The following is a 26,569-nucleotide window of genomic DNA, read 5'->3' on the forward strand; positions in this document are numbered from 1 at the left end:
TGCAGGAAAATGAATGGAGCTAGAAAACATTATTTTGAGTGAGGTAACCCAGATACAGAAAGACAATTATCACATGTACTCACTCATAGGTGGTTTTTAAACATAAAGCGAAGAAGGCTAGCCTACAAATCACAATCCCATAGAACTTAGACAACAATACGGACACTAAAAGAGACTTCCATAGATCTAATCTACATGGGAAAGAGAAAGTAGAAAAAGACAAGATCTTCTGAGTAAATTGGGAGCATGGGGACCTTGGGAGAGGATTGAAGGGGGAGGGGAGAGGCAGGGAGGGGAGCAGAGAAAAATGTAGAGCTCAATAAAATTGTATAATGAAAAAAATAAAAGGTGATATTGTAAAACAGGAAGTTTGTAAGAATGTCCTACACTAAAACAGACTAAAGATACTAAACCTACCACCTCATCATGGACCAGATCCTCATTGACGGAGAAAGCAGTTTTGGAAAAAGAACATCACTAGAACAACAGGCACAAGTGGAACATGGGCACTGGTGTGCATTCCCTGAAGTAGGCTTGGGCTGCTGTGACTGGCTCTGCACAACAGTGTGTCTGTCTGTTTGTGCCAGCAAACAATTTATAGAAGAGAAGGCCATGATGGTCACAACTAGCTCAGATGGTTCGAGGGGAAAATATATTTTCAAATAGAGTTGAAAACAAGATCTGGGAAGCACTGCTAATTTGTTTGGATGGTCCAGAGAATCTTTTTTTGAAAAGCTTCCGAGACTGAGTGTGTTCAGTGTGGTCATCAACAGTCACATGGGGCTTACTTCACTCAACTAGAACCTCTGGGAGCACATCGCCTAGCTAGTTCTCACGGTGCCACACGGAGCCCTAGTCTATAAGCTTATCCTATGTGTCTCTTACTTCTCACAAAACTAAGTAAAATGCTTTGTAACATCATCTCAACACACACCTGTTTCTTTGGTCTGACAGCGAGGACAGAGGCAAGGACCTCAGAGGCATGTGGAGACAACAAGCTGCAGAGGACCAGCCACAGCCATCATGCATTTTTCTGAGGTAAACAGAAAACTTACTTTGAAATCCATCAGGAAAGTGAGGTTAGCATGAAGTCATAAAAGCAGCACTGCCGTGTGGAGTTGATTAAGTCACCACATACTAAAAACATGCAAAACCATACACAGTTCTTATCTGACAGGTAATTCTGTGGTCTTGAGAAGCAATGCACAGCAATCACAAAGCCATGCTGAGGGGCGACAGCACATAACATTCAGGTGCTGTACACGGCCCACACTCAGTGACAATGGCCAGACTTAGACTCCTCCAACAGGAATGATCAGTTTTGTTACCCTGTCAAGTAGAAACGTAACAGCCAAACCTGTTCTTTGTGACTGTCTTCTGTCCTGAGAAGTCAGGCTGTAGAAGATGCTCTAGGATACAGGCCTGTCCCACCCACACCACAAGCCTTTCTAATTGGCAGGCAGGCAGCTTTCACAGGAAAAGAGCGTTCTTTTGGTGTTGCTGACTTAAAGGTTATCTAGTCACAGTGAGGCAGATTCACCCCTTATTGAAAACGCAGAGAACGTTCTGGCAATTAACAATTCCTATCACCTACAGCTGTCCTATGTGAGAAGGCTCAGAACTCGCCTTACAAATTGCTCTTTTGAAGATCAAAGGGAAGCTGAACGTGTCTATGTGCACTATCCATGAGACCGTAATTTAATGGAATTTTTAGAGAAGGCTTTGCTAGCAGTGCTTGGATGACAGCCCCGGGGCGGAGGATTTGGGGAGCTTGGCCACTCTTCCCTTTGGAGCATCTTTTCTGCCTTTAATTGGCACCTCATTAGAAATTAATGAAAATGACATCCTCTGTTCTTCTTGCTCTAGGCATCGCATGCTACAAAAAGGCCCATCACAATTCATAACACATTCAATTTCTATAGCAATAGCTCTTAAGCATTATTTATGAGATGTGAATTTCTTGTCAGCAGTTAAAACCTGTACTGAATGGAAGGGGGATGGGAGAGAAAACTGCAAACACACAGAGGAAGATTTTTCTACAGTGGAGGAGGGTTTTGTTTTGAGTTCAACTACTCTGAGTCTTCGCATTCAGTAGCAAATGCCCTCTCACACATTCCAGGATGCTTAGCGTCTTCCCAACACGCCATGTATCTTAAGGAAATCAACACAGAACCCACCTTTTCCATGAGGAATAAGCAGGCAGGCAGGAGGGAGGTACACAGTTTGTCAAAGCGAGCCCAAGAGCTGTTCCTCTGCTGTCCTTCATCTTTTAAACAGTGGCAGGTGACTCAGTCATTTCTTTTTTCTGGGCTCCTGGTAAAAGCTCTCAGTGAACCAGAGTGAACTCCAGTGCTCTAGGAAGGCCTTTCTCTGAAGAGACTTTCATCTTGGAACTGGACAAGGGACTATATGCTGTTAGGTAACTGAGAAAGAATGAGGGTCTATGGTGAACCCTACTTAAGAGACACAGTCTTCTGGGCAGGAGGCGAAGAGCTAGTGGCTTAACCTGAGATACTTTGATGGTTCTGGCCACAGGAAAAGGCACAAGGCCATCTAATAACTATTTCTTTACTTTTTTTCAGCTAGGTGCTAAGATCTTTGGGGAAAAAGTGTTTTGCATCAAATCTGCAGGGCAAATGCAGAGCCCTGGAGCTTCCAAACTACTTTGAGAACTCTCCCTTGCTGCCTGAGGAGCAGAAGCATTAGCCGCCGCCAGAGGCAAGGCAGCAAGCACTGGCGATCCAACTGCTCTATCTGTCTCAGCAAGTCCTGCATTCCACCAAAGACCCAGTCACTTCTGAGGAGGAAACAGGAACATTTCTACCATTTTAACTAGAAACAACCAGCCCACATAATAAAGGAAATAGAAAAAAATGGCCAGGGATGCTTCTCAATTGTTGAATTGTTGAAAACCACCAAGCTCACCTCAACACACAAATAAGAATCTGCATATAGATCTTCCAGTATGGACTGAAGCCACCAGACCCCGAGAGTTCCTTAGCTCATCATGGAAGCTAGCCCTGCCTCACTGGAGCACACCATGGCTTCCGTGGACAGTGTCTGCTCCCGGCAACCCTAACTCTTCTCTTTATACTTTTCCATGCACACCCCACAGCAGAACTGAGTGCCACACCCCATCTCCCTGTCCCCAGAGCTGAACGAGAGAGAGAGAGAGAGAGAGAGAGAGAGAGAGAGAGAGAGAGAGAGAGAGAGAGAGAGAGAGAGAGAGAGAGAGAGAGAGAGAGAGAGAGCCAAACACAGATGGGTTCACGCCAAAAATAGCCATTCCAACCTAAGGCTCACGAGAAATCAGTCCATGCCCTGCTTCCCCACTTCCACAGCACAGAGGACAGACAATGTCCCCAAAAGATCAACTTTATAACTACACGTGGTACTACAAAATACAGGATGTCCAAAAAGTGAAGGGGAAGGGAAAGCCCACTTCCTGGAACAGGTGATGGAGAGTTTTCAGAGGCTAAAGTCAGGCTCAGAGTCTACCAGTTGACACCTCTGTTCTACAGACCAGTTCTTTTCAAATTTCAAAAGTTCTTTTCATGTTTCAAAGTTAGGAAATAAAAATAGGGGCATAAAATCTGTAAATGTTCCTAAAATAATACAGCTAAAATTTTACCTTTGTGGCATGATATATTAGTCAAAAAGAAAAGTGGAATGTTGCCTATGTTTTGTTCCAGTGTACAATACATATAGTTGAAAAATTATATCCATGTGCAGGGCCTTAAAAGTGGCTCCACTGGAGAATCAAGTCAAGGTGTTAACTCAGCGGATCAATGAGGGTTCCAGAAGAAGGATTTCTCATCAGACCATAACAGGGAGAAAGTATCTGCTAATAAAGGCTCATCTAAGATGAGTTCAGTCTCTCAGTTTCAAGGGACACAGCACAGACTTCAGAGTCTGGTTAATTTGTAAAATCACCAATGGAAAGGATGTGGAGTGTAGACCAGAGAGACAGTGGAAGCAGCAGCCATGTCTGAGACAGCATGGGATCAGGAAGGTGCCTTAGGAAGGGTGCTCACCACAGCGACAGGATCCCAGTTCCTGCTGCACCAGCTCTAGCTTGGTCTGACACTGGAAGCACCTACGCCGACTCTTCTGCTTCGACCGGCTGCTCTCCTCAGGCCGCTCAGTGCTCTCTAGTAGTCTTGGCCGTTTCACAGGTGAAGCCTCGTTGTCAGACTGCGAATCTAACAAAACAACACATTTGAGAATGAGGATTAGTGCCTGTCGGGGCAGACAAGACTGTCCAGAGTAGTGCCATGGACTCAACCAGTGTAAGCACTGGGACAAGCACGTACCTCCCGACAAGCCAGCCTGAGTTCAGGGTGGCACAAGTTCAACAGAAAGCAACTCTATGTTGGATTTCTGGAACTAGATGTTTTCACAAGGAGAGCACTCCAGATAGAGATGGGACCCCACTTTACAACACGCCCACTGCACAGAACCCCAGTGCTCACCTGCACTGACTATTTACCTACTCCTGGGTATTTACCCATCCTCACGCAGGCATTTTATTTCTGTTCTGGAGTCAGGGTCTCCAGCCCAAGCTGGCCACAAATTTGCTATGTATTAGAGCAGTGGTTCCCAACCTTCCTAATGCTGCAATGCTTTATAACACAGTTCCTCAAGTTGTCGTGACCCTCAACCATCAAAATTATCTCAGTGCTACTTCATAACTGTATTTCTGATACTGTTATGAATCATACTGTAAATGACCAATATGCAGGATATCTGATATGTGACCCCTGTGGGGAGGTCAAAGGAGTCAGAAGTTATCATCCACAGATTGAGAACCTCTGAATTAGGAGATGACCTTTGATCCTCTTGGTCCTGTATCCCAAGGACAAAGATTATAAAGCTGGGAGACAAACCCAAGCCTCTGTGTGTATCAGACAAGCACTTATGAACTTACATCCTTGCCCAAGACTGTTAACTTTTTTCTTTTTCTTTTTTTGTTTGTTTGTTTTTTTGTTTTTCGAGACGGGGTTTCTCTGTGGCTTTGGAGCCTGTCCTGGAACTAGCTCTGTAGACCAGGCTGGTCTCGAACTCACAGAGATCCGCCTGCCTAACTTTTTTCTTTAAGACTTTATTTTAAGCTGGGGTGGGGGAGGTAAAGGACAGGGAGGGGTAGCATACACTTTTAATCCCAGCACTTAGGAGGCCACAGCAGGTGGATCTATAGCAAGGCCAGTCTAGTCTATAAAGCAAGTTATGAGACAACCAAGGACACATAAAGAAACCCAGTTTCAAAATAACAACTACAACAAAGATTTCATTTTTAATTACGGGGATGGGATACACAAGAGTATGGGTGCTCATGAAGGTCAGAACAGTGCCAGAGTCCCCAGAGATGGAGTTACAGGTGGTTGGGAACAACTGATGTGGGTGCTGGGAACTGAATGCAGGTGTGCAGCAAGAACAGTGTTCAACACTTAACCACTGAGTCATCTCTCCAGTCCCAAGATTATAATTCTTCAAAAACAAATAAACAATAAAAAAACCAGAAAAAACAGACTATACTTGCTTTCCTTGTTTCAAGTGCTCAGTGTAATTCCACACTCCCAAACGACCTTTTATGGGTGACTGAAAACTAGTTCTTCAGAAACATAAACACACATGCCAGGTTCTGGTATTGATATATGCCATACTTGACAGATAGGAGTTCTGCTTGTTCATGAGCAATGTCTCTGCCTGCACTGGGTGAAGGAGGGGCTATCGAGGAAGAATTTGGCACCATAGACCAACAACAGCTCTAGGAAGATATGATGAACAGCAATTTTATCCTAATGTAACTCTCAGAAAATAACTAAAACGTAGCGAGGTTTAAATAACTCCTGTCCGCGGCTCAGGCTAGCTGGCCAGAAGTCACTCTGAGGTACATACTTGTTCCAGTGTAAGCAGGACAACCAGGGAAGGGACACTGGCCATCTTGCTCACACATGGGGCTCCTATACCCACAATGGCCACCACTGCTTCCTGGGAAGGCAGCTCTCTGGCCACAGCTCCAGGGTAGTTTTGTGCTATCACCAAATCTCACCTACCAGATTTACTTGCTGTGCTCAAAACCAGTCACCGCACCCAGCCTAGACCATCAGGAAGCCCTGGACCATCTCCCCGATCACGTCCTTGCTTTAAACCACTACCAACCCTCCCCAAGAAGAGGTTAAGTGCTTATTAAGAACCGTAAAAGGTACTGCCTCTCTATCCTTCCAACCTCTCTCCCACCGTGCCCTGCTTTCTCCCTCAGTTCCACCCACATGCACCTCCAGACTGTCTTTTAGTTCCTTTCCGTTCCCCCTGCACAGCACTGCTCATCCAGGGCTACACAGAACCCTTTAAGTCTCTGCTCCAGAGCCGGGCGGTGGTGGCGCACGCCTTTAATCCCAGCACTCGGGAGGTAGAGGCAGGCAGATCTCTGTGAGTTCGAGACCAGCCTGGTCTACAAGAGCTAGTTCCAGGACAGGCTCCAAAGCCACAGAGAAACCTTGTCTCGAAAAACCAAAAAAAAAAAAAAAGTCTGCTCCACAGGACATGTCAATTAAGTCTTGTTCCTGGACCATCATTGTGGGTCACCCTGTTCCCCATCCGCATTATCCTCTCTTTTCCTGCCTCACATTTCTCCTGGGAGGGTTAGTCTTGCTAATCTGACCAGATAATCAGGGATTAGTAAGGCTATGTCTGTGAGGCAGCTCTGAGACAATCTGCTGACAGCTCCACTAGTTTTCAAACTCTTAAGAGACTGGGTGGGAAGTGGTACAACTGTGGAAGACAGGGCCTGACCAAGGAAGGAGGTCATTGGGGTGTGTGCCCCGTGGGGGACCAGCTTGCCCTGGACCCTTTCTGTGTGTCAGGATGTGAGCTGTTCCAGTTGCCCTCCCTTGGGCAATGGACTGAAACCGTGAGCAAACTAAACCTAAGAATCTTGCCTGCTGGATGTCTGTCACAGGAATGAAAATCAAACATCCCTTCGCTCTTCTGGGGAGAGGGCATGTTCACCTGCTTACTGATTGATATGCCTCCCATTGCTACACCAAGCACTGGTTGGATGAATAAATCCTCTCCAGGCAGTACCTGTTTTCTATTTGAGCGGCTGTAACAGGGGGATATAATGGCACAGGCTATCTCTGTGCCTTTCCCCAGCCCACTCTGTGTGGAGTGTAGGCTGAGCTTTATGGTTCCAACAGCAACAGGAGGACAGTGCGCCCACAGCGCCAGCACCTGCGGCCCAGTACAGCAGTGCACAGATGCACTGCACCAGTCTTCACAAGTACAAGCTTCATTGCTCATCTCATTCAGTTCCTCAGTTCTGTATGACATTTCCCCCACCACAAACCAACTAAAGAAGTCCTCCCAAGTAAACAATGGGAAGTACGGATCAGTCTATTTCCTAGCTGTGCTGAGAGCAGCTGTCCAGACCCAGTTAGTGTGGTTCTAAGGCCACTACACAGGCAAGGTCCCCTCCTGCCTCCACAAGAGCAACAAGCAACAATCTAAATGTAAATAGTTACAAAGCAGCCAGCCAAAAAGCATTCACCTTGCATGAGCCACACTGCTCTCCTGGGGATCCTTTTCCACAAAAACAGCACTGTTTGTGATAACAACCCTATAACCTGGCAAAACCCTGTACTGCTGGTCCTCTTTGAAGTATTTTTTTTTTAAAGTCTCTTAACTTGGGATGATAGGTGTGGTCCACACAAAATGGAAGTTGAAAACGTCTATATTTTAAAATAATTTGGGGGAAGGAGTAAGTGGAGGGAAGAGTGTGTGTGGAACTCTCTGAGGTCCGAAGAGGGTTTCGGATTCTATGGAACTAGAGCTACAGGAGCTGTAACCCCGCGGCTGGCGAGGGAACTGAACTCCCGCTCTCTGTACCTATGAACCCTCACTACAGCCTAAGAACTTTAATAACCCAGCATTGTTAAGGTTGAGTATGGTGGCACACTACAATTTTAAGTATCAGCACTCAGGAAATAAAGGCAGGCAGATCTCTGGACATTCAGGTACTTCCAGGCCAGAAGGACTACATAGTGAGACCCTGCCAATAAATAAATAAACAAACAAGTAAATAAAGCTGAGCCACAAAGTGATACCCTGCGGATGGATGGATGGATGGATGGATGGATGGATGGATGGATGGATGGATGGATGAGCAAGTTAAACACAGAACGTATGCATGGTGCCTGCTGATAATGGGCCTCTTTCACTCACATCTCTGACAGGAATACATGTTGGAAAAAGCACAGAGCTAGAATCCAAAGCTCTTTTGAGGAGTCTGGACCAAATGGCTAAGTATCTTCTAAGGAGCACACACACTTCCATTTCTAGGGGAAACTAATTTCAGGTGTCAATAGGGCAAGAGCAAAGACCTGAGGCATACGACGGCATCAGAAAGGAGGTATGAGGAAAAGCATTTGCTTTGCATGTCACTGTTGCTGGGAAATCAAATTTCATATCGGCACAGTCTTACTCCAAGTGTCTTCATTGAGCACCTGCTTCTGATGGGGTCCCGCAAAGTTAAGACAGTCCAGGCTATCTATCAGCCTATATGCCCAGCAGTAACTCTAGGGAACAAATCTACACGGTCCTTCTGACTACTTTAAACACTGAGAAGTTCTATGTTCTTGTAGGCAATAGAAAGTAAGTATTCTTGGGATAGCAGGTTTAAGGCAAGCCTCTGATGTGGCAAACAGTTTCTGGCTACAACGCACTGGCCATCCTAAGGAACTACTTGTTCCTTTGAGGGTCCCAGCAACTCCATCAGCCTACAACCAAATATATCTGTGTGTAATTAGCTGTGCTGTGAACAGCAATCTTATGTGGCTCTACACCAGTTGGTCTTTAATCTTCCTAAGGCTGTGACCCTTTCATACATACAGCTCCTTATGTTGTGCTGACCCCCAACCATAAAATTATTTCATTGCTACTTCCCAACCGTAATGGTAATCTTGCGACCATTATGAATTGTGATGTAAATATCTGATATTCAGGATATCTGATATGCAACTCCCATGAAAGGGTTGTTCAATCCCAAAGGGGTAGAGAGCCACAGGTTGAGAACCACTGCTCTACACTTAGATGAACTGCCCTGCCCAGCAGACCGTATTCTTAGAATCACAACACTCTTCCCAGATACTAAGGGATCCACAGAGTTAAAACTCTGGGATACACTGGCTTTCTCTGCCCTCATTGGTGGTCTATATTAAAAGGAAAAACAAAAACCCCATAGTGTCCCCTAATGTTACCTAACGTGAGGAGGGATGGAATGAAGGTCCCCAAATGCATGCTATACGCTGCCATCCAGGCGGTTGAGTTTTATATCACTTCTTGGTGAAGCAAGTCATTCTCTGACATTTTCACACAGGTCAACTTGGTGTTTTAATTAGAAGCTAATGAAATAAACAGGAGTCTATAGGCTCAGCATCATGCCCATGGAAGAATTTTACATCACCTCTGCTAATTATTTAATGAAACATTGTGCCTGGGGTAAGTTGCCTAAGTAAGAGAAACAGATGTCTAGTGTAGAGATTCTAATTACATAATAATGAACTAAGTAATTCAACTATTCAATTATAAATTTTAAGTCAGTTGGAAAAAGGCTACCAGAAAAGACCCGACATGAGCTAACACTAAAGGAACCATCTACTGTTTACCTGGAATCAACTTTGATTATTTGCCATTTGTTTCTAACTTCAGTTCCTCTAACGTGAAACATTTTCAGTTTTAGGAACAATGGCAGAAACCATCTAATTCATCTATTTACATATGCTGAACTTGGGCAGTAAGGGTTAAATGTGGAGAGAAAGGCGAACAGAAATAACTCTCACACTCAGCTTTAACTGTCAGAGGAAACTTGCCCTAGAAAGGAGCATGCTCATTAGCAGCAGGAGGAGCTGCAGTGACAAGCTAGCTGCGGTCCCACCCCAGGAGTTAAGAGTGACTTCTAATTAAGGTCCTTCATAAAGAGCCAACAAAGCAGATTTTCTCCCCAGAGTGCTTCCCCTTGAGAACTACTCTAGGCTGGGTATATTCACACAGGCTGCTGTAGCCCACGCCAGGTCCGCTGCTCTTGTAGACCCCATTCTCAGTCAGCATTTAACAAAGACACCACGTGAGAGTTTCTAAGGAAAATATCACCTGTTTTACCTCCGTCCAATTTTTTGGTCTGAAGTCAGCCACTACTCAATGTGTGACAGAGGAAACAAGTATCGTGTTTTAAAAACAAATGTCTACAGAAAGAAATCCCCCTAATTGGACTTCGCTAGCCAAGTGCAGACAGTAGCTAGCACCGAGTCTTTCAACTCAGGAATACATTTACAACGGAAGCCTGACGGCACCAAACAGGGATGCTGCTTCTCAAACTGTTTTGTCTCTGACAGAGATCCACGTTTGTTCCTTACTGTCACTGTTCTTGTCTTTATTACTCATGTTCTCTCCTGAAAATTTCCAAATGAACTGTGTCAGGCCTGTCAAAACTGCATCCCAGCTCTCTTAACTCTCCTGGCGCTATGCAGCTGCCAGCTCACGCCCACCCCAGGCTGCTAAAAGTAGCTGTGGCCTGCTGACATCTCAGGCAGACTCTCACCCTCTGCTCCAGTCAGTCTGCAACACAGAGCCCCAGAGCCAGAGACAAAGAGCAACAAAGAAGAAAGCCCCCAAACCTCTCCGCCTACACCTTGCACATGGCTAAGAAAGAGAGAAGCCCATTTAATCTCAGGCTCTGTGGCAGCTTTTGAGGTACTCAATCAATTTTTTTTTTAGCACCTATCACAGTCTCTTGACAGACTGACATTTATGATCCCAACAGCCTGTGCAAACATCAGTAACAGCAAGAATTAATGAACCCTCACACATCACTGCTGTCTTTCCTTCCACCATTTAAAGGTGCTTAAGCTGCTACAACCTCTGTCCACGAAAACCACCACCCTCCCTGGAACACTGATAAAAGACTTGGAAAAAGATTGTTCTACAGGTTTCTCCCTATGCTTTGCCTTTGGAGCATGTGGAGGGATTGGATTCACCTTCTTCTGGCATTTTACTCTGTGAACCACAAAAACTTCAAGACTGAATTCCCTTATTACCCATTTAAAAAACTTTTCCCACTTGGTTCAAATGGGATAGTCCCTTCACTATATTTCTAATGACCCTAGAATTTCAGAGTAACAAGTTAAAATCATCATCAACAACAACAAAACACTGCTCAGAGAGAGAATGAAGATTGTAGAGGCTGATGACAAAAATCTTGTAAAGATTGCTTTCATTTCTTAAGGAGATAAATTGAACTTAAATACAACTAGATGTCAGTCCTAGATCATAACCACTTAACAGTCAACTGTTCACAGACTGCTAGGCAGCACAATTTTTAGTCATAAAACCCACCCACCTCCCATTCTCACGCCTTACTTCAACCTGTTTTCTCTATCTTCTATGATCTTAGGTACACAGGGTGGGCTCACTGGACCTCTATGTCCAGATTCTTCTCCTTGCAGGTAACAGAAGATGGGGAAATTAGGTGGGGTAGCATCAGCATACTCCAGAAAATGCACCAAGCTTTGAGGGTCCCACTCAGGATGGTCAAAGACTAAAGCACACAGAAATCTTCTAGGGTAAATGCTTTCATTTGACTGTCCACATGGCAGCCAAGAGAAAGGTGCTTCTAACAAATGCTTTATTATTAATAACACCACTGAACCCAGGGTCCTTGAGCCTACTAGAAAGCACTCTGTTGTTTTCATACTGTAAAAACTTCTCTTGATTAAAAGACATTATTTCCAGTAGCAGAACACAGACTTTTTTTTTTTTTTTTGATTTTTCGAGACAGGGTTTCTCTGTGGTTTTGGAGCCTGTCCTGGAACTAGCTCTTGTAGACCAGGCTGGTCTCGAACTCACAGAGATCCACCTGCCTCTGCCTCCCAAGTGCTGGGATTAAAGGCGTGCGCCACCACCGCCCGGCGAACACAGACTTTTTAAATCTTTGCTAGTTTTCCTGTGGAATGTGCCACACCTCAATTCATTCTGTTTATGAACCTACATAGGAAACAATCATTTAATTTTTAAGAAAGATTTTTAATTGCACACTTCTCTAATTCATACTCAAAATGAAAACTAAAAGAAACTCAGCAGGCACCCACCAAGCCCACACAGAGCACCCAAAGGGGGGGCACCCTGTCACCCGCCCAGGTCACACACTGAACATGGGGTAAGATCATCTATGCCTTGGCAAGGATGAATGTCTGACAGCATCTATAAGGTGGCCTCACACAAGAACTACTTACTCCATGGCCATATTCCCTGGGATTAATGCTTACCCAGAACCAGGCCAATCATTCTAAGTACTCCCTGTTACCTGGCCTGTGGAAGACTGAGTTTCCTCCTGAGCTACCCTGTGATACTCTTTCTAATGGCCATTAAAACATGCTATTTAAAAAAAAAATAAACTAAGAAAATGCTTAAATTAAAAACAAGTGAAAAGCATAACAAAATTCATTCTCAATAATCAAAATTTCATTTAGTAATACTCCCAGTTTATTTGAGTTGTGTTTATTGAGTTGTGAGATCAGGCCTCTAGATTAACAACCATTCTGTGCAGGCTATGACAATAGTCAACAAGTGCCTAATCAATCAATCAATCAATCAATCTCAATTTCTCTCCTCTCTCCTCCTTCCCCATCACCTAGGAAGGGGTTATCACAAAAGCAGATGCTACACTTAGAGTGAGGGAGTTGATTAAAGGGAGAAAGGAAAGATCAGAAAAGGGCAGCTCCTGAGCTAAACCTTCGATATGATCAGAAAGGCTTTGGTTTCCATGCGTCATCCTGGCCACTTTCTGTTCTGCCCACCTAACGTACTATTATCCATGGCGAGCTCTACAACTCATCTAGCTTCTCTTTATCCTAAGATCTAAGTGGACCATCTCGCCAATAGTGAAGAAAGGCACTTGCAGGGCATGGCTGAAGGGTTCTGCTTGGTTGTATGTTTGAAATGGAAAATAAAGGTGTTCGGTATCTTTTCCCTTTGATTGGCACCACCTAACTTAATCCCACTCCCATTCCACCCTGGGAGTTCAAGGCATCTCATTCAGTGTCAGTGATCAGCTCAGTTTCCCTTCTGTGATGTTTAACATACTAATCTGTCCACACACGCTTTCATCACCAATTTTTCTCTATAAATAATCTTAGACCTTTTTACACAGTTATAAAACATAGCAAAATGTCATGTGCTCTTTCTTCACCCACTTTCCCCAGCCAGGCAACTCATGTAGATGTATATTTTCAGACACAGCAATCACAGGTATCTTTCATGCTGCTCGTTGTTTTTCCTACAGAGTATCTAAGTGTTGTTTCAAGGACTGGTATCCCAGGCATGCACTAATTATTCCACAGGCTTAGATTGCTATTTTAGAACCATGCCTACTTCCATTCCAAACCCCGGGTTTGCTGTCTTATTATCGCTCCATTTCTATACTTCGGTTACTTCAAGAATGCTCCAGACATGCACGCATGGACATGGACATGGACATATGAATCAAATCATACGACGTGTAACCATCTGTCAAATGTAATATTTTGTTTGGTTTGGTCTGGCTGACCTGAAACTTGCTATGAACTCACAAAGATTCACCCATTTCTGCCTCTTTCATGCTGGAATCGAAGGTATGTGCCACCACACACGGCTTATCCAAAATAATTTTTAAAACCATTCAAAGTAGGCAGATATATGACTGAAGAGACTCCATTTGTTAAGCTTCTGCAATAACAGCAACCAAATGCTAACACAGAGTACATACTATGAACACATATGTTCTGAACATTTCACACGTTAACTCACTTTCAGCAAGGCTATCAGGAAGGCATTATTATTTCCTGAATCTCCCAGTTTTCTGCTGGAACTCTCTGTAGAGCTGGATTCTGAGCTGAGGAAGCCTGTCCCCTAAGCATCCTGCACAATGGCTGTTACCCGAGAAGACTCTACTTTCTCCTCTTCCATAAAGCAACACTGTAAGGATGTTTCTCCTCCTCTACATATATAAAAGCCCACTGGTCCCTACAACAAGGGAGGGAACAAGCTCTGGCCCAAGAGTGGAAATGAAGACAAGCACCTTTCATTGTTTCAGAAACCTGACCACGATCATCATCAGTTTCTCTGGGATGGTTGTCTGTCAAGCAACTCTGTCCACTGCTCTTAGAATATGATTTATATGATGGCTGACTCTGTTCTTCTGATACATGCTAATAATTCTCTAGATTTCAGAAATTACAATAATGTAATTTATATAAAATCATCTTTTTCCTCTCTCCCTCCCTCCCTCCCTGACATGTCTATGTATACTATCTGTCACATCTTGGGCTTGATATTGGATTTCCATCACTGTCATGTTACTGTAGGAAAAATATCCACAATTAGTTCTTACTGATTACTTGTAGAATGATACAAACAGCTCAGAACCAAGTTAGGAAACTTCATTTGAAATTTTATTTTAACAAGTAGGAAAGGCAAACCAAGTTACCTCAGCTTTTCACAGCACCCCACAAGGCAAACTTGAAAGTCTCCAACTCCCTGACAGCTCTTCCAGCTTATATGCCAAATGGCTTTACAAACACACACACAAAGGCCAGTAGCCCACAAATCCATAAACTTCTGGAAACCTGCTATGTCACTACCCTGGTCTGTTAAGTGCCACTTCTATTTACTATTTACTGGGCGTGTCCAGGTGCTAAATCCCAACAGTCCTCTTCTGGGGCCAGTGCTCAGCATAACACCAATTCCTGATTTTGGTATTTTCATTGGCAAGACCATTCTGACTGAACTATATCCCCATAGATTACCACCCCCCCCTCCCGGTCTGAGACAGGGTTTCTTGGCAGCTTTGGAGCCTGTCCTAGAACTCACTCTATAGACCAGGCTGGCCTTGAACTCACAGAGATCCACTGGTCTCTGTCTCCAAAGTGCTGGGGTTAAAGGCATGAGCCACCACCACCTGGCTAGATTCCCCCACTTCTTGTTCAGACTGCTAAATAGCCCTCAATATATAATATATTTCTTTTTATGACCTTGGCTATCTTAGAGCTCAATATTATAAAGCACTGATTTTTAACAACTATCAGCACAGTAGAGCAAGCCACAGAATAAGAAAACACTAGTACTAAGGAGACAAAAGAGAGAAGAGAAAAATGGAGAAGCTCAAGGGGCTGGGGAAATAATTCAGTAGCTCACACAAATGTCTGGGCTTGATCCTCAGCACTGTATAAACCAGGAATGGTAAACATATTTGTAATCTTAACATTAGGAGGTAGAGGTCATAGGGTTCAAAGTTCAAGGTCAGTCTCAGCTATATAGTAAATCTGAAACAAACCTGTGTTACATGACACCCTGTGTTGGAAGGGAGGAAGACAGGAGAAAGGGAAGGAGGGAAGGGAAGAGGAGAAGAGAAGGACAAAAGGTGGTGGGAGGTGAGTCAGGGTGGGATGGAGACATGAGCACTGGTTGCTTTTCCAGAAAACCATTCCCAGTACCTAACAGTGCCTCATAACTGAAACTACAATACCTGGGGATCCCACATTTTCCACTCTCCTTGGGCACCAGGTACACAGACCTACATGCAGTCAAAAAATCGATAATACATAAAATAATTTTTTTCTTAAAAAATAAAGGATAAACTCAAGAGCGTTGTGCATGGTAGCCCAAGTTTAGAATCCCAGCATTTAGGAAGTGGAGGGCAAAAGGGAAGGGAAGAAAGGGGAAGGAAAAAGGAAGAAAACACCAAGAGAAAAAAATCACTATATGTCGTCACATGCCTTCTAACTATTCCTTGACTACAAATCAGTGAGGAGGATGAAAATTCAGACCTGGATTCCTGACAAGCATAGCCTGGAATCTCTGCTCTGCTGTCTTCTCCAGCACTACCAAAACAGCAGGCTTTATATCTTTCATGTATACAAGAAATGGATACAGCCACACTTGTGTCCATGTAATTAAGTAGGGCGGATAACACTGTTTGCATTTAGTTTCTCAAAACACAAATTTAAGGGTTAAGCTTCCTAACGATGTGGAGTAAATCTTTTATGCTCCAATCTCATTAAGTCTAGAGGTTTCCACAGAAGGGCCTCGAGTTTTCTGTTTTGAGATACTAGGTAACTCTGATAACTATAGCAACTTCCTCCTATTGCTGCCTAATATCTGAAGAGGATGAGAGAGTATAGACAGAATCACATGTCTTCAAAAGATTAAACTCCAGGATCTTGGTCTCCAAAGCACCAAAGTCTTGCCCAGGTGTGAGTCTAAACTGGTGTTTTTGTTTTTGTTTGTTTGCTTGTTTGTAAAGAAGACTGACAGCCCATCGTTAATATAGAAACACTGACTGTAGAAGTGGGATCGGCAAATGGATAAAGATAAATAAGACACTCCTCAAGTCTCAGAAGTTATTTATTTTAAAGTCACAGACACATTTATCCTTCTTTGAAGACCTTTTTAAATCTTCAATTATTTTACCTATTTGACTTACAGCAAGCTTCCAGGTAAGGTACAGTATCAGCCACACTACTGGCTACCCTGGTGCTCAACAAGCAATAATGAAAGCAAGGAGTTGACTTCTGTAAAGGCAAGTTCCTCATGATGGCCACGAGAAACTGGCATCTAGGGGATGTGTGCTACAGGTTTAATGAAAGGGAGAATATTTGAACATTTTTTATTTTGCTGTTTAAAGAAAATCAACCTGAATGCATGAGCTAAAATTAAACCGCTAATTTGTTTTTAAACTATTTTTGTTTCCAATTTAGCATTGAGTTTAATTTAGTTCCTATTCTAACCTATAACTTAGCTTCTTTTACCCAAAATTTGGTCTTCTAATCATTAGTGTCAGGGAAAATACTAAAGCCTCTAAGTAATAATCTAGGTGCCACATTTTAACAACTTCTCAAGTGAGGTTATACTGGACCTAATTTCACATTCTCCCCCTGTGCCCAGAAAGAACACTGTAACCTTTTCTCAATCAGAGCAAGAGAAAACAGCCATTCCATACTTGGGGTTGCATCAATGATGGGCTCTACTGAGGGCACCAAGTGTTTAGGAGAACTGGAGAAAGCCACTCTAAAAATCAAAACCAAAAACGGCCAGACAGTAGTGACATAAGACTTTAATTCTACACACGGGAGGCAGAGGCCAGCCTGGTCTACAGAGTAAGCTCTAGACTGCCAGGGCTACACAATGAAACCCTGTCTCAAAAACAAAACAAAACAAAACAAAATTTAAGAAAAAAAAGTTTGTTAAGGAAAGAAAAATAACCCATACATAAAATGAGCTGCTAGAAAATTAGAGGCAAAGAACTAATAAAATTATTATGAAAATTGTGTCATGTTATTTCATATGCATTTTAATAAATAAAGCTTGCCTGAAGATCAGAGAGCAAAACAGCTCCACTGATCAGTCATACAGGCCAGGCGTGGTGGCACACACCTTTAATCTCAGCATCCACACTAGTTAGCCATAGAAGTAGAGGTGCACGCCTTTAATCCCAGCACTAGAGAGGAATATAAGATGGAAGGAGACAGCTCTCAGGCTTAGGCTCATTCTGAGATTCCTGGAGGCAGGATCACATTTCAATCTGAGATAAAGGTAAAAACCAGTGGCTGGCTGCTTTGCTTTTCTGATCTTCAGATAGAATCCCAATATCTGTCTCTAGGTTTTTATTATTTATGCTATAAAATTGTCTGTAATACATATCTGAAACATGAGAGGACAAAGTAATGAACATTTTAACCTCAAGTCAACTGATTCTGTTCATCTCTTTAATGAAAGATTAATCAAGCTATACACACTTCGAACAACTGTACTAAAAATACTATGTACTACATTAAACTTAACTTTTAAGTTCTAAAAAGTGTACCATGATCATATAAGACGAATTCTTGGTTTTAAGAAATTACACATTAGAGATTTTGTATGAGAAAATATTGAGTCTGCAATTCACTCTATAAAAGATGTGGATGCATGTGCAGAGACAAACACGCAGTGGCAGTCTGTGGTTAAAACATTAACCCTGCCTCCTAGTTCCAGGACAGGCTCCAAAGCTACAGAGAAACCTTGTCTCCAAAAACAACAACAAAATGTTAACCCTGAATTGAAAGGTTAAAAAAGATTCCATTAAGATTCCATTTCTGTGCTGGGCCCTTTTGGGACCTTAAACTACACCCCAGCCCCAGGATCCCCAGGATAAGCTGAAGGCTGCAGAAGAGCTGAAGGGCACCCCCAGTCCCCAGGATAAGATGAAGGCCGTAGGACCCCTCTTTAGGGGCAGTATTAGCTAATGGAGAAACCTAAGTTACCTAGAGTTACTGACTACAGCCCATTCCCCCACCCAACTTTTCCTATCAGCTGAGTGGTATCAGCTAGGCATATTTCAAGCAGCTCCTGAGATTAGCACTGAGTCAGCAGACGTCTGGAGGATGTAACCAGGGGTGGGCTATGTTGCTATCTCCCTTAGATACTAATGGCCTATCAGAAACTAACAGCTGAGCTTTACCTCACCTTTAGTCAATTGTGACATAGGATATATCTTGAGAATGTAACCTTGTGACTGCTTTGTGGTTTTTATCTTTATAAACCCCTTAAAAAAATAGATGGAGTCCTTCTCCATCTGCTGTGTCAGACTGTAAGGCAGGGAACCCGTGCTAGTCCAAACTTAGTAAGTGAAACCTTGCTTTTGCATTTGGAAGTGTGGCTCCATGGTGGTCTTCTTGGGGGTCCTTGGACTCAGGCACAACAGGTATAGGAGGTACTTGAGAATTTTATACAATCTCCTAAATTTTCTGTTAAGTCTGAAATGATGTTTCAAAAAGAAAACCCCACACATAATTGCACCAGAGTAGTCAAGCTTGCAGATGGCCTACCTGTAAGGGGGTCTTCTGCACTTCTTCCCACTGATCCCACTTACGGTCACGGAAAACTTCGTGACAGTCAGTTGGAGCTGGCAATCAACGGGGAGGTGGGAACTGATACCTTTCCAGGTTTGTGAAGTCCATTCACCTCTAAGTATTCTGTATCACATGTCACAGACTTCGACAGGTCATTCCTAGGCTGTAGCCCTCCAACCCAGTAAGGATTCATTTTTAATTACGTCAATTACTACAACTGCTATTTTAGAAATGAGGATGGCTAGCGAAAACATTAAAATGTGATTTTACTCTTTTACAAATGCCATGTATCAACAGTTGTCATGGGGAAATGTAGAGCTGAATCTTGTCAGTTACAGGAACTACCACTTTGTGCCAGGCCAGAAACAAACACTACGGTGAGCACCTCCTCCCCCATTCAGCTACTCCTACACAAATCTCTCCCCCAGCCTCTATCTTTTAAAAGCCGTCCTGTAGATTTAGACATATAATTCAAACTATGATGTAATAACATTATCTTTGGAGAAGAGTTCAACTTTTTCTAGAAAACAGAATCAGTATACTTCCTATCAAGTGAGCATGTGCCACACTCAAGGTGAAAGCCATCTGTCCTCACTGGAGTAACAGGAAATGGACACACTGAGCTGATGCCCTACTCCTAGCTTACACATGTATGCATTTTTAATAAGTTCTGAATGGGCAGATGAATGTGGGAGTGCAGAACAGGTAACTAATTCCCTCATCTGTAGAGCTAATAGAGGTGTGGTTTATTTAAAACTCCAAGTTGTGGCTCTACTATTTGGGAATGGCTTTCTGAAACTCTGTGGGTGGGTAGTGGTAATGAAACAGAGAATTCAGAACGGCAGGGAGCATAAGGGCAAATAAGTTTTTACAGCAGAGTATGTGCATATACCTACAATAATTATAAATACATAGTGGGAGGCTGGTTATCAGAGTCCACAGAGGTGCTTGGCTGTTCAGGTAACTAATCACGATATGAGGTCCCCCATGACAAAAATGTATCCAAGGTTAAACCTTCTGCAGGAATTAAAACATGGGGTGCTCCAGAAGGAGGATTTCACACCAAAGGTTTGAACAGATTTAAGAGAAATCCGGCATGGCTTCTGAGGAACTGATAGAAGGTAACAACCAATGAGGTATTAGGTAAAACATGCTGTTTCAAATGAACAGGTACTATGATACCAGACCTACAGAAAAAGAAATGCATTTCTGATATCGAGAACTTGGGGTCTGGCAGAAAACAGTTGGAGAATCACAACCATGCACATGACACTTAGTGGATTTCTTGCTTTATGAACAACCTGTGGTAACATGCTTGTGGTAAGGAACTGAACATACACACATGTATGCACATACACACGTGACAAAATAAACGGTTAAGTGCAGAAAACAGGGCTTCTCTAACCAGAAGTACAAATGGGCTAGAGAAGATGGTGCTGAATTTGACTGATGATTAAATTAATAAATAAATAGCGGGAAAAGCAAAGGGATATGAAGGGAGTAATATACTACAGGCAGCAGGATAAGGACCAGTGCAAGCTGAATGTTCATCAAAGCAGGGATAAAAGAAACATTTTTTTTTTTGTTTTTTTGATTTTTCGAGAGAGGGTTTCTCTGTAGCTTTGGAGCCTGTCCTGGAACTAGGCACTTGTAGACCAGGCTGGCCTCGAACTCACAGAGATCCTCCTGCCTCTGCCTCCCAAGTGCTGGGATTAAAGGCGTGCGACACCACCGCCCGGCCTAAAAGAAACATTTCTTCCAGGGTTGTAGGTTCTCCCTGCATAGGAAATAGTAACATACAGTGTTTAGGAGACGCTGGTTGGTTGTGTTGAGTAAGACCGTCTCTAGACTGTTGCTCACTCTCCTCAGGCATCAATGATGCGATGTGCCACTGTGTCTCAAACGGTGGACTTAAAGACACAGAGGCATGCATCCATGTCCCTCTCTCTTCCTCTGGGAAAGTGCCCATTTGGTTTACATACATGCATGCCACTGAATTTCAGTCTGGACCACCTACTAATTGGAGATGTTTTCCCCCTCAGTCCACCAGTGTTTCCTGTAGCTACTTCTAGCTTGATGCTTCTGTCCATGCCATTACTCAGAAAAGAATAGTCTTGAACAAGCTTTGGCTTCCCACCACACCAGACTTCTAAGTTGTCATCTACCCAGTGGTCTGTGAGCCGTAAGAACAGCTTTCCCTCGGTCCCCACCTCTCAACTCTTCTCATGAACGTTTTCCAATCCTGTAGGGAACCTTTTCCTTCCTCTGTCTTCCTCAGCTCACTGACACTTGTTCCCTGTATTCATTCTCTTAACAATTTGCATAGGTGAACCATTGTTCTAGATTGATAATTCCTCAAATAGGCCACTACTTATAATTTTATTACTATTTACAACAGTGGTTCTCAACCTTCCTAATGCTGCAACCCTTTAATACAATTTCTTATGTTGTGCTGACTCCAATCATAAAATTATTTTGTTGCTACCTCGTAACTATAATTTCACTACTGTTATGAATTGTAAATATCTGATATGCAGGAAATCTGATATGTGACCCCAACCCAAGGGAGTCAAGACCCATAGGTTGAGAAACCCTGATCTACAAGGATGTAAAATTTAGCTTATCAGAAACCAAAAATGGTACCAATCATTTGGCTTTGCACTTTCTCCTGGTCATTAGCCAAATCTTCTTGGTTCCTGGGTTATGAATTACATTCAGCCAATTCTTATCAACTGTCAAATCTTGTCAATTACTAATATAAACATCTCTCTTCATTCTATTGGCCACTACTCACCATATACTCAACAATCAGTATCGACTGATGTTTTCTGACAAGTAAAGTTTTATGCGGTTTTTTAGTTTTTTTGTTTTTAAATAACGTTACCCAGGGCGGTCTCTAATTATATAGTTGAGGGCTATATATGAACTCCTGACCTTTCTGCTTTAACCTTCCAAATTCTGGGACTGCAAGCATCTGTCTCTGGGTTCTAATCTTACTTTGCATGAAAAGGGTAAACTCTACATTTGCCCAATGGCAAAGCATTTACAGATTCAAGAACACAATAAGAGCCGGGCGATGGTGGCGCACGCCTTTAATCCCAGCACTCGGGAGGCAGAGGCAGGCGGATCTCTGTGAGTTCGAGACCAGCCTGGTCTACAGAGCTAGTTCCAGGACAGGCTCCAAAGCCACAGAGAAACCCTGTCTCAAAAAAACAAAAAAAAAAAAAAAGAACACAATAAGATTGTCACATATCAGATGTCTGTACCTACTCCATAGTTTAAGACACCAAATAAAAAACTGACAGTATCTGTGTTCAGCCTATATTTTACGTAACAAAACTACAATTTCTCCAGCAGCAAGAAGTCTCCTGATTGTGACAAAGTGCTGAATAACCAGAACACTTAAACTCTGGGATCAAACTGGAACTCCCTTTCTCAAAACCCTCTGTGCTCTGTGCCAGCTTCTGTCTCCTGGGTGTGACTGCTGTGGTTGGGGGTGCTCAGAGCTGAGCAACACTGCATCATCTCAATTTCTTAAGCACAAGCTGTTTACATGGCACTCACAAGTGCTGCTGGACCTCCAGTTTTCTGTTCACACAAACCACAATCCTTCTGCTAGTCTTTGACTCCAAATCCAGTGTCCCTTTATCATGCCCATGACTCTAGGGTTTTAAATTTTCAGAATCCCCATGAAGGAGTCACCTCATGCTATGCTTACTCCTGTGGTTGGCATAATCTTAGTCCTCTCTTAAAACCATCTTATTTCATGTGTTGTATGCACACATGCCAGACCTGAGTATATGCCTGTATGCCACATGTGTGTAGGAACGTGAGGAAGTCAGACGAGGACATCTGATACCCTGGAATAGGAGTTAAAGGTGATTGTGAGTCACCCAACATGGATGCTGAGAACCAAACTCAGGTCCTATACAAAAGCAGTCAGTCAAGCCATCGCTCCAGCTTCGATCTTTACTTTTTAAAATAAAACTAAATTATTTTCCTGCTATTCTCTAAAGCTGGATTTAATTGTATTTGTTTCTGAATTAAATCTGCCTCTTTGTGGTTGAATTCCCAGGGGCAAGCAACATCACTTCTTTAGCATGGTTGTTTAATACAGTGATGAGCCCGACCTGATCCTGTACTCCATAGAAACACCCCCTTCAGAAGGTGTGCTCTACAACCACCACAGCAGCAGCCAGTAAGATCATGGTGTTAGCTGGCTACGATGATGAGGTATTTCCAAAAGTGTTTATCTTATGAAGGTGATGCTTTAGAAGCAGATGCAGGCAAGAGGATTATGAGCCAGCCCACCCACTGGCAGGTGAGGCAATGGGACTGTCTCCCCTGAGATAGATGAGCAAGCAGGAAAACAGATAACACAACTTGTCTTGAAAGCAAGCAGAAGATGAGGCAGTAAAAGCCATCAGCATACGTCATCCTCTCACGCCCCAGTGTCATCCCATTCTCTATTAGCTGCCGCTGCATCAGCGCAAGTCCCACACACTTTATCCTGTTTATAATTGCTGATGAGCAGTAATAAGGCCTCCATGCCTCAGCTCCGTCCGTTCCACTTCGGCACCCACCTATTAGGTAATAACTTTTATTTACAGCCTTGCTTGATGTGCTGTTCTATTAGTATAGCCAGGAACCGAGTAGGACAGAAAAAAAAAATCTCCTTAATGGGCAATATCAGTGCCAGGCTCCAAAGATTCCTACCTCAGCTTTGTGGCTGTTCCATGGTGTTCATTCTGGTAAGCCTGCTTAGGCCACAAGGCCACATTCCCATCCCAGTGCCTTCTATCAAGCCCACATATCTAAGCAGCACCAGCTGAACAGCACTGCCTAGATTCAGCTACCACCTAAAGAAACACAAAAGCACCAAAAGAGAAGTAAGCAGTAAATGTCTGTATATCCTTCAGAAATGGTGTAGGCTTGTCCTGTGGAGCAACAGAGCAGCTAATGATTGGGTATGTAGGCCTTTTTCTCCTTGGGAAGAGTGTAAGTTATGATAAAACAAATGGCCATAAAGGTTTTTTTAAAATGCTCTAAATGTGTATGTTCATGAAACTAAGCAAACTGAATATGCTCAAAGCACACAGACAGTAAAGGTTCAAATTCAAGGGCCAAGTATTTCCCCTTCATCCACCCCATCCCCCATGCCATTTTAAAACAGCAACAAGCCACATCACAAACTAAGTTATAATACAGACACAAGCAACTGGTGGCAAGAGGATGTCACTTCCATTTAGGGAAACAGTTAAAAACAGAGAACTGGCTTTTTCTGGAATTGATGTGGCTTTTTAAACTCAAATGACCAGCATCAAGTAATCCGCATATCTAATGCCTTAATCCCCCATTTCATTCTCTAACGCAAACTGAGGCACACTGACTAATAGAAAAACAAACCAGTAACAACCAATCCAAAATAAAGCATGGACCATTTCGTTTCATCTCCTCAACTGTCAAAACACACATCCTGGCAGGAGTGAGCCACTCTGACACACCACCATAGACTTCAGTGGGAAATACTTAATTAGGCAGAACATGAAAAGGTGGTACCTTTTCAATTAAAAGAAAATTTGCAACTTTGTCAAATATTTTATATTCATTTGCCACCCCCCCAACTCCAAGGATCAAATGAACTCCCTGAAGACTAAGATGATGAATGCATAAAGTAAAAATTTTAATCCTTTTTTTCCTTGCCATGGCAGATTTACTGTTTTGATCTTTCTTCAATCATTACATTAAATGCAAATAAAAAAGAAAGGTTTATATCTTCCCTAATACTCTACTGATAGAAACTTGTGCATTATATAAGTAGGTCAAATTTCTAATTTTCTGTCTCAAATGCTGAGACTGCAAACCTGAGGGTGAGCTCTATCTGGAGGACTCAAGTAAGAAAAAGTGAGTTACAGCTGAGCTCACACCTGGAGAGGAGAGGACAGGACGTCATTGTTTAGCAGAGGCACCCATGGTGAGTAATACCACTGGAGCTTAGACCACTGACTTCGTTCTTCAGGGCTCAATGTACCAGCTAAAGTGTATTTATGAATATTGACTCTATGTGGAGCTCAACTACACAAATACAGGTACTGCCAAGATGGGTAGGTCACCTGATGTAATACCATCACCCTTTCGCTCCTGGATCAGCTAAGAGATTTTACAGAATCCCTTGATAACACAAGGCAATGAAATATCCCCTCTAACTGCTTCTAAGCACTGACATTAAGTGTATTTAGCACACCAGTCTTCTTTCAACTCCCAAGTGGAAGAGGCTTCTCCTATCTCTGTAAGAACACACAATAATATCACAAGCAGGCTAATCAAGAATTGTGGAGAAAAGGGTTAGAGAGGAAAAAAAAAACAATAAACAATACAAGGCTCTTCTAGTTCCTGTCTTTTTTACTTTTAACTGAACTGAAGGGAAAATAGGTGACCTAACAAGATAAACGAATGTAGGTAAAGAAGAGAAGAAAATCGAGCAGGCAGGGATACACTTCTGTGCTTCTTACAGGTGCAAAGATGGTGCTTTCTGAGAAACATGTCCTGGTGTTTAAAGAGACAGTCTCTAATTCCTCCTGCTCTCATCTTGGGCCCCACAAATAGTGATTCTACCGGTTACTCTACTAATTATAACTACATTTCAACTCACAAACATTTTAAAATCATTTTTAAAGTGTAACAGCGACTATTACCTGTCTAGCATACAAGGTGGAAGAGAATAAAAGGAAGTGTGGATATAATGGAAAACATCTGCTGGCTATGAACTATTTTCTCGTCTTAACTTCAGAGCAAAGGGGACTATAAAATAGAAGGAAAAAAGCCTTAAGAGGCAGGTAGCTAGAGAGGGCTTTCCCTTTCCCCACATGCCACAATGTCTACCCTGGATGCGTCGCTGAAGAATGGAGCCCTAGAGTCACTGTCTAAAGACCCTGCTGATAATAGACTATCTCCAAGGCAACCTAAAACTGGGCGTGGATCCCTGCCTCTCTGCCCAGCCTAATTTTTTTACTATTTTGTTTTTTTGTTTGGTTTTAAACTTGACTCAAGTTAAGAGTTATCTGGGAAGAACTTCAATTGAGAAAATGCTTCCATTCATATTGTCTGTAGGGCATTTCTTGGCTAATGATTGATGTAGGCAGGTCCAGATCACCAGAGGAGACACTGCCTTTGGGCAGGTGGTCCTGGATGAATAAGAAAGCAGGCTGAGTGACCCAAGAGGAACAAACCAGTAAGCAGTACTACTCCTCCACTTCCTCTGCTGCATTCCTGCCCTGACTCTTCAGTGGCGGAGTGTGCCCAGAAAGTTCTAAGAGAAAATAAATCTTCTTTCCTCCCCTAAGTTACTTTAGGTCATGGACTTTATCACAGTGATAAAAAGCCAAGACATTGTCCTCTTCAATTTCAATTTTGAGGTTCATGAATATCATACCCCAGAAAAAAGAACTTTTCTTTTGCTGTAACTGCAAATAAATCTTTAAACAAGAAAGCCTAGCTGGGCAGTGGTAGCACACGCCTTTAATCCCAGCACTCAAGAGGCAGAGACAAGCGGATCTCTTTGAGTTGGAGGCCAGCCTGGTCTACAGAAAGAGTTCCAGGACAGGCTCCAGAGCTACAAAGAAACCCTGTCTCAAAAACAAAAAAAAAAA

General features: G+C 42.9%; 1 protein-coding gene across 1 annotated transcript in view; it reads right to left on the reverse strand.

Moving 5' to 3' along the window:
* The window catches only part of Zfand3 (zinc finger AN1-type containing 3), a 208,508-nt gene that overhangs the window by 21,195 nt on the left and 160,744 nt on the right, over window positions 1-26,569 (reverse strand). The window contains exon 5 of the mRNA XM_005360315.3: window positions 4,035-4,202. Within this exon, the coding sequence (XP_005360372.1) occupies window positions 4,035-4,202 (168 nt within the window). The remainder of the gene's footprint in view (window positions 1-4,034; window positions 4,203-26,569) is intronic.

The sequence above is a fragment of the Microtus ochrogaster genome, linkage group LG2 (assembly GCF_000317375.1).
Source record: "Microtus ochrogaster isolate Prairie Vole_2 linkage group LG2, MicOch1.0, whole genome shotgun sequence".
Classification (NCBI taxonomy): domain Eukaryota; kingdom Metazoa; phylum Chordata; class Mammalia; order Rodentia; family Cricetidae; genus Microtus; species Microtus ochrogaster.